Source organism: Muscardinus avellanarius (assembly GCF_963383645.1).
Source record: "Muscardinus avellanarius genome assembly, chromosome: 4".
Lineage (NCBI taxonomy): Eukaryota > Metazoa > Chordata > Mammalia > Rodentia > Gliridae > Muscardinus > Muscardinus avellanarius.
The window spans coordinates 22,030,620-22,043,947 of record NC_137789.1 but is presented as its reverse complement, the minus strand read 5'-3'; the positions used below and the strand labels follow the sequence as shown (position 1 = coordinate 22,043,947).

The window sequence follows — 13,328 nt, the reverse complement described above, 5'->3', positions numbered from 1 at the left end:
ATAAAAAAGGTTAGAAGACAGATCAGAGAGCAGAAAAGAAACCCGCCCACCTTGCAGCCACGGGTGCCTCAACGGCACCATCTTACCTCACTACCTGCCTCCAGAGACAAACAGGAAAAACAACCGAGGACCTGAAGTGAGCAGCTGAAGATCATCAGAGTTACAAGCCATCAGCTCTTTCTGCTGCAACTTCCAACAGTGGCTGCCGACCTCACCACACTCTCCAGGGATCCAGAGCAGCACTCAACACCAGAAAAGAAACTGGCCCATGTTGTGGCCGTGGACGCCACAGTACCTCCATCTTGCCTCACTGCACCTGACTCCCGTAACAAACAGGAAAACAACCAAGGACCTGAAGTAAGCAGCTGCAGATCATCAAAATTGTAAACCATCAGTTTCACCGGCTACAACTTGCATCAGTGGCAGCCAAGCTCAGCCTGCCCTGCAGAGATCTAGACCAGCACTCAACGAGACCGTAAGTACCTGCCAGAAAACACCCAGTGCGGAGACCCCAGGGACTCACGCCGGCACAATAAACTTTCTGGGTCTGAGACTTTGCAGTTAAACCTGGAGAAGGTGGGAAAGAGTCTGCTGTTGGACATAGCAGAGGATAAGACAGACTCAGGTTCTGCATCAGTGGAAAGTGTGAGGAGAGAACTACACTTAACACTAGACCCTACTAGTAGAATCTCTGGGATCACCACAGACAACCAAATCATGGTGAATGGGGAGAAGTTAGACCAACCCATCCCAAGCTGTAAAGAAAAGAGACTCTTACACTGAGTTTGGTCTCAGAGGCATATGCCACCTACGGAGGCAGGGAGAGACCAAGACTCCACATTTGTGGAAAGCATGGAGGATGACCTGCACTTAACATTAGATCCAGCCCCACTGATACCAGTCATCTGAATAGACTGAGAAAGACTCAAGAGAACCAGGCTTGCAGCAGGAAAGGTGCCAGTGGCACTCCATGTCTGCACAGAGGGAGATTGCAGAGGCCTAGTCTGCTGAGTAGTTATATATTTGTAGAGTTGCATTAATTTGTTGTTAGTGTTGTTTTGGTGTTTTCTTTTTTTGTGTGTAAGTGTGTATGCCTGTTTTGTTTACCCTCTCCCAAGCTTTTTTCCTTGTATATACCTACTCTCTTCTCATCATCCCTTTTCTTTTTTCTCTCTTCTCTTCTCTTCTGTGTCTTGTATTAAATCTACTTCATATCACTATACTAAAAACTCTACATTTGTTACTAGAATACCACTACATATTCACTATTGCTAATTTCTATTCTATACTACCTTACCAAACTCATACTCTCATTCTATTTGATCCTATCTGTGGGTTTACCCTATTCTTGCACTTACAACTTCATTTCTCTCCCCACTCAACCTTCACTATTGAATATAACACAACTTGCCCTTGTATGTACCAGCTGACACCTAGAAACTTAGGAATAAAATCTATCAAAAGAAACAGGTACAAACTTTTGAAATCATGAGGAGGAGGAATAACAAGGAAGCAAAGAGCTTCCACAACACCACAATAACAGAGCCTGACAACACAGAATTGCAGGGATCTCCAGAAGGTCAAATCAGGAGTGTAACTGTAGAGATAATACAGGACTTCCAAAAAGAATTTAGAGAAAGTCTGAAAGAAATAAAGGATGCAATCATTGAAGTGAAGGCATCAATTAAAACTATAAACGACCAATTAGACCACACGGAGAATAGAATCTCACTCCTAGAAGATGATCACTCCAATAATGAATGCATAGTATACAACTTAAAAAAACAATTCAACAGCATAAATTGGACATTGAAGAAATATGAGCCCATTTTAAAAAAGCTAAACTAAGAATAATTGGCATAGAGGAGGGAAAAGAAAGTGAAACCAAAGGGATCAACAATCTTTTCAAAGTAATATCAGAAGATTTTCCAAACATAGAGCAAGAGGTCGATAGATTGGTACAGGAAACTTATAGAACCCCCTTTAGAAAAGATCAGAGAAAAGGTTCTCCATGCCACATAATAGTCAAACTGACCAGTGTGGAAGCCAAGGAGAAAATCTGAAAGGCACCAAAAACAAAAGACCAAATGACATTCAGTAGCAGAGGAGGAGGAAGAAGAGGAAGGAAGAGGAGAGGAAGGAAGAGGGGAAGGAGGAGGGGGAGGAAGAGGAACCAGCCTCTGATAGAGTTCAACCCAATTTTGGGGGGGAAGTAGGGTCACTGGAGATTGAACTCAGAGGTGTTCTACCTCCAAGCTACACGCTCAGCCCTCCTTTATTTTTTGTTTCGAAACAGGGTCTTGCCAGGTTGCTAGGACTCCTACTTAGTTGCTGAGTCTAGCCTCAAGCCTGTGATTCTCCTGTCTCAGCCCCCCAAGAACTGGGATTACACACGAGCACCACTACACCTCTCCAGAGCTAATTGTTTCCCTTCTCGAGCCAACATTGAACCTCCTAGCCAAGAGGGGTCTAGGATCTGTGGTTCCTAAAAATGCCTCCCAAACAGGAACTACTGCTGCCGTAGGTTTACCTCAGTTTATAAACTTGAGTATCTGGACTTAATTCATCACTATCACAAACAATCCCTCCCCTTGCTGCCATGTGAGAATTCCCATCCTCTTTACCACTTCCCACCCAGGAGACAGCCTGGTCCTGACTCAGCAGAGAGAGAGAGAGTGTGTGCGAGAGTACGAGAGAGTTGGAAGAAGGGAAACATAAGCAGGAGGAGTCATCTGGACTCTCCCACAGCCACCCCCTTCACCACAGGGATAATGGGCACGAGAAGCCGGGCGGGGGCTCCTGGACAGTTATGCAAACCAATTTGGCACCAAACACTGCTTTGTTCAGAGATTTAAAGAAAAGTCAACCCTCTTTTAAACAATTCCAAATGTTTTCACCCTTGGGAAACCACGTGGTTGCTTTCCCAATTGATTCCATTACAGTGAGTGAGTTCATTTTAGAGAGGCAGTTTTGGGGTTTATCTACCAGAATAGGACCACCATGCTAGGGAGTGATTTTCAACCTGTTCAGTGAAAGCATGAATGGACCAAGGTCTCAATATACACATATAGAATACCACAACTTAGAATAGTCTTCTTGACCTCTTTTTATTACAGTCCATGTCCATTCTGGGACTGTCACACAAATAGCCCTACAGTTAATGATGTGTGTTTGTCAACAAAGTCGCTTACCTGAAATACACAGTGGTTAATATTCTCTCTGGGTATTTAGTTTATTTGAGAGAGAAACACTTGGCATAAGGATAAAATTAGAGCAGCAGTATTCAAATAAATATGTAACTGTCTTCCCCAGGAGCCTCAGGTGTGACCTATTTTGATATGAGTTCATTATGAGGTGATACAGAAGTCAAGCTTAGCATGAAGACACTTGCAAATATTTTAGCTATTTTTTGGCACTAAAGATTGAACTCAGGGACGTTCTGCCTCCAAGCTATACTCTGAGCCTTATTTTTATTTTTTTATTTTGAAACAGCATCTCACTATGTTGCTGTGACTAGCCTCAAACCTGTGAACCTCCTGTCTTAGCCTCCTAAGTGCTTAGATTATAGGCATGCTACTGGAAAAAATAGACCTAGCCCTTCTCCCTGCTGTCGGGAGATAGAGCAGGGAGAAGTAAGTGGACCCCGTTCATAAGTGGACCCCGTTATCAGATCTCTTTTTATGGGGACTTCTATCTAAAGCATAGTCATTATTACATATCCAAGTCAATGTATTGAAATCTTAGGTCAGATTCTGTCACTTTCCTGCTTGAAATTTTTTAGTTGCAATTGGAATGGAACCCAAATGCCTTTTCAGGGGCCATAAGGCTTCAGTGGGACCTGACCTGGTCCCTGATGACCTTGGCCCTGTGTTCAGGCATACCTTTTCTCCCTCAGAACCTCACAAACCCCAAGAGCTTTCCTACCACCAATCCTTGGCCACGTTCTGCCTGCTTGTTCCTGTTCTCCTCAGGCCAGCTCCTCTCTCCAGCCTTGTCCGGATGTCCCCTACGAGGCCCTTCCGTTCATATCCAACCCAACCTTAAAGCTTTTAACAAGATCTCTTTCTCTAATTAAAGACTAAGTTACATATATGAGGCTGATAACCATGTTTAGTTTACTTACTGTTTTATCCTCAATGACAAATATAGGCACTGGCATACAGCAGATACTCAATAAATCACTGTTGAATTTTGAATAAGGAATGAACTATATTCCAATCATTTCTACCTTATTTATACCCTACTCCAAACTCCAGAGTCCAATCCTTTCTTCTCTATTCACATCCTCATTTTTCCATAATACCTTCCCAATGGTTCCTATTTCTTCAGTGATTAGTGACAAGGCAGATTAAGTTCCAGAGATACACCTGGACTACAGTAAGTACTGAATAAAGGTAGCTACCCTTAGTCATATCATCATCCCTTCTCCCAATTATTCTCCAATGTCACTATGTCTTGAATCACGTTCACAATTATTCACATATTCCAGAACTGCTTTCCTAAATGTTGATGTAATGATTTTTTATTTATCATTTATTTTTTTTCCTATTTTATTCTTATTTTGAAACAGAGTCTCACTAGGTTGATGAAAGTCTCACCACTTGCTGAGGCTGTCCTGGAACCTACAATCCTCCCCTATCACTTATTTCTTAATTTAATATCTTCGTTCTCACATTAATTTATTTTATGGGAAATTTTATAGAAACTAAAATTCTATTTCATTGACCATAAAAGGAGAAATTTAAAAAATAACATCATGAAAATAAAATGGCATGCTCTTCTCTCCTGTTTCATTTATAAAAGGATATTGGCCTCTGTGAGAAATATAACAACACTAATTTATTAGTGTCAACACTCATATGGCAATTATAGTTGTTCTCCATGAGAGTCTGGGGGATTGGACATTTTCTAATGACTCCCTTAGTCTATGCATCATTATTATTTTAAACCCATAACTATGCACTTCTAAAGTCACCAGACATAGTATTCAGACCCTCCCTGTGCTACTGTGCTGTTACTAATACTTTTCACTTGGCACTTATTCTCTATGTGGACTGGCTAATTACATGTTGATGCCTATATCTCAACTCCCTCCCTTCATCCTTTTTGTTTCACAGGGTTCTTATACAGACTGTGTGCTTAATACAACTGTAAAGAGCTTTGAACAAATACTAAAAGAGCTTTGAACAAATTTGACCCAAAAGACTATTATTCCAATCTTCAAAATGCTTTTTAAAAAGGTAGGGTGGAAAGCCAGTCATGGCGGCGCACTCTTGTAATCTCAGCATTCAGGAGGCTGAGACAGGAGGATCATGGTTCGCGGACAGCCTCAGCTACTTAGGGAGGCCCTTTGCAACTCAGTGAGACCCTGTTTCAAAATAAAGAGTAAAAAAGTAAGGCTGAGGGTTTAGCTCAGAGTTAGAATGACCCTGGTTCCATCCCCAGTATTGAAAAAATATTAGGATGGAGTCAGACGTAATTCCACACTTGTAATTCCAAAGGCTGTGACAGGAGGTTCACAAGTTTGAGACCAGCCTCAGCTATTTAGTAAGACTCTCAGTAACCTGGCAAGACCCTATTTCAAAACAAAATATAACACATGGCTGTGGGTGTAGCTTAGAAGTAGAACGCCCCTGGGTTTAATATCCAGTATCTTCCCAAACACACACACAGGAGAGGGTTTTCAGAAGTTTTTCTGGCCCCTTTTCTCTTCTGCCCTTCTGGATTCCCATTTTATCCAGGTCACTGTAGTTAAATACCAAGAAAGCAACAAAGACAAGGATCTAGCCAAAAATAAATAAATAAATAAATAAGTAATGTGTTTCTAATATGTATGAATACAACAAATCAAACCCTCCAATGTATAAGTGAAATAAAAGCCAAACAACACCAGGCGAAAACTGAATGCGTGATTTATTATATTTAAGATTGGTCTATAAAGCTTAAAGACGTCTGTCATCGCTAACAGCAAATGAATGCGACTTTACAAAATCAGTATTTTGGTACAATGCAGGACTAAATGTGGCAACTATGCATTGGAAAATTAATATTTCCTCAATGCAAATATCAAATCTGCAGCACCATTTAGAAGCTCCCACTAAAAACCCAAGCTGCAGTATTTATTGTAAGCTCTACTTGGAACAGAAGACAACCTAAATCAAGCATTAGAGAGAAACAGTGGGGTCATTCACACTTAATATGTCAGATTTGGCACAGGATTAAAATACTAAGTTTTTTTTAATGTCCTGGTTTCAAATTAATAAATATAAACACAATATAAAAATATACACCAACTGATAAGACTGCACTGAAGACGATGGGAAAACTAAATTTCACTCTCATATGTATGCAGGTACGTCTTGAGTGTCAGGATTTCTGAATAGCTGCGGCTGGTCTTTCGGAAGAAATCCAGACTGGTGAGATGTTCAATATCCCGCACCCGAGCTGTATGCATCTTTATGAGTTCTTCTACCCATTTTGACTCATCCTCTGAGTTCTGCGATAGAAATAAAGTAGAGTCAGAATTTTCCCGAAGAGGTTGTCTAAAGGGTAATCTAGTTCCAAGTCCACAAATAACCTCTACACACTCCTGCACCCAGAGCCCAAGCAAGCCGTCCCTCCCCGGCCTTCCTACCACTCTTCAGCATTCCTGTTGGTAAGGCACCACAAATACCTGCCCTTGGCTATAAACATGTTCAGCAGCAATTAGCTGTACCAAATAAACTAGCCCATGCAGTGTGAGAAGCCACGCTTCTCAATAGGTTCTCAGAACATGAATCAAAACTAGGAAAACCATAGACCCTGGGGAATTCAACCGTGTGTTTCTCTTCCTGACTCTCAAACGCAATGCTGAGCTCAGAATGCAAGTAATTTGGAATAGGCTTCTGCTTCCCAAGGAAAGTGAGGAGCTGGTGCCCAAAGCACAAAAGTGTGTGTGTGTGTGTGTGTGTGTGTGTGTGTAGTATGTATGTGTGTGCATGCACATTTGCATTCCTAGATTGCTCAAAAGAACCCACGATCTCAAACACATCAGCTAGTAGATTGCAGTGAACTGATATTTGAACTTGAAGCAACTCAGCGGATGTGCTTGGCACTTTGAGACCCAGGAGGCCTGAGCTAGAAACGTGGCTCTACCAGCTCCCGGCTGTGACACCTTGGTCAAACAGCTTGGCCTCTCTCAAAGCCTCTTTTCTTCATTCGTTGGTTCTCGGGGTTAGTGATGCTTACTTTAGCAGCTTTCTGAGAGACAGGGAAAATGAAAGGAAGAAAGAAAGGGAGGAGAAGGGTAAAGAAACATCATCGAAGAAAATCTCCTTCTATCTTAGCTGCCTGCCAAAAACAGTCTCACTGGCACAAATTACAGGTAAAATACATTCAGACATCCCACATCAAATGACTTATTTTATGTCTAAATTAAAATTAAATTTATTCAAGTAAAGCAATTCTTTGCATATCATAGATATAGGCATCTATATATGATAGTGCATACATCTAATTTTGGAGGGAGTTAGGGAAATAAGAAGATCTGCAAGCCCTGTGGATATTTTGGAGAAGGGAGAAGAGAGCTTGCCTTCATTAGTAGACATGAGTCAGGAGATCATACAAAATCATATCATCTCCTAGAGACCCTAGAATTGCAATGGTCCCCATTCTAGAAGTCAAAGGGTAGCTGTAAGTCTCATGACCAAGAACGTTGAAACAACGTTTCCCCCAGCGCTTGACCACTCCTGGTCTCAGTGAACTACACCAAAGCCCAAGATCCTGCAAAGGGTTTTCTCAGAAAGCTCCAACCCACACAGACCTGGACAAGGTTCTGCAGCAGTTTGTACCAGGACTAAATATATACCATGAGGGTGCTGGATTAGGAAACTGGTGCCTGACCATTTCGGGCAAATGAAGACATAGGAAGAAATTGCTTCTGAGGCTGGAGAAGTAAGGATGTTGGCCTCTATGCTCCACCCTCCTACCCAACCTAACCAGGATCTCTGAGACTCACAGGAAAGCCCTAAATATAACTCTACCCACAGGGTGCTGACCAGTCCTCAGTGTGACCATATAATTAACGAAGTAGGAGGTCTACAGATGGGTCAGGACCCCCTCAGAGTAAGCAGTGTCAGCATGAGGTTGTATCTGGGGAAGATTTTCACATTTTGCTCATTTGATTGATTTTTAAATAATTAAAATCATTTGAATGTGTGGATGGGGATAAAAAGGGTTTTCCTAATTTAAATCGCAGCAAGTTGAGATTTTAAGAAATCAAGAAAAAAAATCTGTCTTTTGCTACTTCTTACTTTGGGAAATGATTTGTCAATTTCATTGGAGGGGTATTTTCTTCTGGTTCTCACGTACTAAAATCTGGTCTCTAACTTGTCATCAGGAAATTCCAGCAAAGTTGCACATGAAAAAGCTTTGATATAGCTGGTTAGCCACAGAAATAACTGCTGATAGACTGTTGTGCCAGATGCAAAACTAATAGATTCAAGTAAAAGTTCATGTGCATCGAGGTAAGACTAGGAAACATTTTATAAGTAAATAACTGAACATTAATGCAAAGAAAAGCACAGTCCATGAGCTTACTTATCATCTGTGCTCTGGGGATTTATTCTACTCCTCCCTTTTCTTCCTGACTTTCTTTCAAGCCAGTTTCTAAAGTCAAGTTCCAGCAGTTTTTTTTTTTTTTTTTTTTTTTTTTTTTTTTTTTTTTTTTTTTGGTGGTACTGGGGTTCCTGAAAGCCCTTCTACCTCCGGGCTACACTGCCAGACCTATGTTTACATTTTTTTTTTTTTTAATTTGGAAACAGGGTTTCCTAAACCAGCACGCACAGCTGGCTTCAAATCTGTGTGATCCTCCTGTCTCTGCCTCCAAAGCATGGGGATTACAAGCATGCGCCACCACGGCCGGCAAGCTCCATCAGTTTTAATGTAAATTTAAATGCAAAGTCAGGCTTCTATGTGAACAAATCGTTCTTCAATAAGATATATGGTAGCCATGAACTCTACAAAAAAGACATCTAAACCCTTTACATGTCAGGAACTAGTAGGCAGAAGACCTGTGGGGACAGCAGTGGATTTCATATTTCAGGTAGAAAATATGTGTCACAAATGAGCTAGATTTGCACTTATTTGGGAACAGGGCTTTTCAAACTCTCTCATGACCAATTCCTCACATGACAAAAGAACTCGAATGTGCATTTCCAAAAAATGGAGATGTACCTCAAATGGCCTATTTTATATGCAAAATGTCTTTGCAGTATTTGCTTTATCTTTAAAAATGCAAAATAATTTTGAATTTTACTTCCTAAGATATGTGTTTGGAATTTTTTGGCAAAAGTTTTACTTCCCAATATATTTTTACTAAAACTGAAGCTCAAAGAAAGTATAGTCGTGCTATACAGAGGCATTACATCCCACGGGTACTTCAGTAGCTACTCTCTGGGTTATGAACAACCAAACTTGAGAAGGTCAGGACAATTAGTGGATGACAGCTCACTTCTCACTTGTAGGTCCTCCCTTCTCCACCTCCCACCCAATCATGTATAGGACCCCACTGCCCCTTCCTGTATAACACTGATACCTTCTACCCTCCTTTTAAAGTTTCCAAGACTACATCCCAGCTCAAGTTCGACCTCAGTCCTGCAAATCTTGCCAAATCCCTAAGAACACCGTGCTCAGCCTCCTCCAGTTCACACTTATCTCACTAAAGCAGAACCTAAGATATTGCTCTTCTAATTAAACATTTTCTTGGATTTTATAATACTTTTGCAATAAGAAAAATCCCCAAGTTTGCAAATATCTGGTAAACTGGAAAAAAGGTAGGCATTGATAAGTTTTGCTTTTCCAGCAAGACACCAGGCAATGTACTTTTCTTTTATTACCTATAGGTTTCTAACCATTAATAAAAGGTCAGGGGAAGTATTTCATATCATAGATAGAAAGGAAGATAATATATAGAGTTGCCTCATTGGGTGATTAGATTATTAGAAATAATATATGTAGGCCTGTACAGTATTTTAATCATAACATGTACTTAATAAATGGTAATAACTACTATTACCATTACTAGTAAGATTATTATTATTATTACTATTCTTTTTCTATTTTTTGATGTGTGTGTGTGTGTGTGTGTGTGTGTGTGTGTGTGTGTTTTACTGGAGATTAAACCCAGGAGTGCTCTACCAATACAAACCCAGCCCTTTTCATTTTTTTTTTTTATTTTGAAACAGAACCTCACTAAGTTGTCTCACTAAGAGTGTCAGTAAATTGCTGGTCTTGAACTTGTAATCCTCCTGTCTGCCTCAGCCAAATAGTGGGATTCAAAGTGTGAGCCACTGTGCCTAGCTTACTACTATATATTTTTATTTCATTCCAAGCACTTCTAAAATCATATCTCCCATTATTGCCCTCAGTTACAATGTTCTGATCAAATTCAACTCCCTGTTGACTATATTTCAAATTTTTATATTTTCCAAACTCTTTTACTATGCTTTGAATATTCATAGTCTCAATCTTCACCCATGATTGAAATTCTAGCCCCAAAACTACATTGCCCATGAAGCTGATAATCTCTGCTGAAACTATTTTTATGGCTTTTTTCCCTTTTAGTGTAGCAAATTTTTAGTCAAGCACAATGACATGGGCCTGTAATCCCAGCTACTGAGGAGGCTGAGACAGGACGATCTCAAGTTTGAGACCAATCTGGACAACTTAGTGAGACTGTCTCAAAAAAAAAAAAAAAAAAAGTAAAGCGGGATGGAAATGTGCCTCAATGATAAAACACCTCTGGGTTCAATTCCTAGTACTAAAAAAAAAATCATAGTAATTTCTTTATCTGCTCTATTTACAGCCTCATAGTGCAGGCTGCCTAAGAGAAATGACCATGTCTAACACAGCACTGCCTCTCCTCTCCCAGCACACCTTATACAGTTTAGGAATCTGAGTACAATTTATTGACTAAAAATCTTTGGTAGTTTACATCCTTGCTCCTTCTATTAAGTGAAACAAAGGCATAGAGATGATTATTTCTAAAATCAGTGTTGCAGCCAGGACTTCCCATCGCATTAAAGACACTTGAACAGAATGTGCGAGTTGGCCCCTGTGTGCTGAATCAGGACAGGGTCAGGGCACACAGCAGGGACCCCACCTTCCTGCTTAGGGCTTTCCCATCCTGCCATCCTGCCCCCCCATGCTTTCCAGTGGGACTGAGTGAGCCAGGAGTCATCTGCGCTACTTGAGAGTGGGGGGCTGTTGCACCCCACATAATTAGTGATTGTCCCACTAAATGTTGCAAGATATGTTTGCACTACTTTGAACCTTGCTATGATGTATAATTACAATGCGATAATAAAAAGTAGAAAAGATAAGGTGTGTATTCCTCTCTTTTTCTTTCTTTCTCCTCTGTTTTAAAAGTTTATATAGAAATTTTCAAATATTCACAGAAGTAGAGAGACAAAATAATAAAAATGCCCTATGCCAACAATTATCAAAAATTTACTACTCTCCTGCCGGGCATAATGGCACACACCTGCAATCCCAGTGCTTGGGAGGCTGAGACAGGAGGATCTCAGGTTCAAAGCCAGTCTCTGCCACTTAGCAAGACTCTGTTTCAAAATAAAATAAAAGATAGGACTGGGAGTGCAGCCCAGAGGAAAAACACCCCTGAGTTCAACTCCCACTACCTAATATATACATATATATTTATATTTACATTTCTAATAATAATATATAATAATACATAAACTCCTTTTGTGAAACTAAAACATTTGGACACATTCATCATTTATCAAAACTGAACACCTTAAAAAGAACTATGTGAGGTGCACACATATGCACACAGAGAAAAATAACAATCCATGAGAACGGCAAGTTCCATGTGTTAAATAGAATTCCACCTGGTTCCTTTCTTCTTTTCCCTCTGTCGGCTAATCCAGGTGCTTTATAACAAGCATGCTCTGGCTCACTCATGGGGCTATAAATCTGGAAACCAAGTTGAGTTAAGAAAGCAGGTCCTGCAGGATTCTGTCTCTGAACTCACATTGCAGCTCTCCTCGTTGTCAGCGCGGTGAGGCAGGATGAACGAGGACACCGAGAGGGGGCCGTCGCACTTGTCGGCAGGTTGAGTGAAGTCCAAGCAGCTGGTGATGATGCTGTAGTAGTGAGTTGGGACCGGAATGGAACTGCCCTCTACATACCTACAACAGGAGGGTCAAATAAAATTACAGTATACCATGACCCATGACTACTGCCCACATCCATCAAGTTCATTCTCACTTCATGGAGTCATTTCATCTCTTAGCACTTGCCCTTTTCTATGTCTTTGAATATAATGTCTCTGCCTGGAATCCTCTCCCTGCCTTAACCTGGCATATTAAGAAAGATATCTTGAGGGGGAAAAATGACTTGAACAAAGAGATAGAGGTAGGAAATGATCAACAGATCAATGCTGGAGAAATGAAAGGCTGGAAGAGGCAGCAAAGGACAAACTCCAGAAGGCTCCAAGGGCCAGGACATGGAGTGTGGGCACTGCTATTCAGGCAGCCACGCGCCAGTCCAGGTTTCTGTGATTGTTAGTCATGTTTTAGGAAGATGACTTTCATAGAGTTGTAGAAAATGGACCAGAGCCATAAGACATCAGACTTAGGAGAATAACACTTCCAAGCTTCAGTGAGACCCTGAACTTGGTACAACGGATGCATTTATCAAAAGAAGCATCAAGGACCAAGTGCTAGTAATGAGCCTAGACATAAAAATAAAATCTTTGCTAGTGGTGCAAACTGAAGAAATTTGCAGTTTCTTACTTAGACTTTTAGTGCTTTAATTTAATCATTTTACAAACATTTTAATCACTTTCTAAATATTTAAATTATATATGTATATATTCAGTACTTATATAGATGCAATATCTCCAAATATTGAAATTATATTTGAATATATATATGCACTGTATAGTATATATGCTATATGTAAAAATGATCATCAATAAAATAAATGTATAATTAAGATGAAATTTCTTAGCTAATTGTGGTGGCACACACCTGTAATCTGAGTACTTGGAAGCCTGAGGAACATAGTTTCAAGGTCAGCCTCAGCAAGTTAGCAAGACCCCCTTTTGTTTTTGTGGTACTGGGGATGAAACCCACGGGTATTCTACCTCTGAGCTACACTCCCTAGCCCTATTTTTTATTCTTCATTTTGAAACAGGGTCTCACTGAGTTGCAAAGGGCCTCATTAAGTAGTAGCTGAGGCTGTCTGTGAACCGCAATTCTCCTGTCACAGCCTCCCAAATGCTGAGATTACAAATATGTGCCACCATACTCGGCCTTCAAGACCCT

At 40.5% G+C, this 13,328-nt stretch overlaps 1 protein-coding gene across 1 annotated transcript in view; it reads right to left on the bottom strand.

Moving 5' to 3' along the window:
- Nucleotides 1–6,325: 6,325 nt before the first annotated feature.
- Nucleotides 6,326–13,328, bottom strand: part of ENPP2 (ectonucleotide pyrophosphatase/phosphodiesterase 2) — a gene marked incomplete at both ends in the record, with an annotated part of 134,082 nt that continues 127,079 nt past the window's right edge. The window contains 2 exon segments of the mRNA XM_080694737.1: nt 6,326–6,496; nt 12,032–12,188. Of these exon segments, the coding sequence (XP_080550863.1) occupies nt 6,326–6,496; nt 12,032–12,188 (328 nt within the window).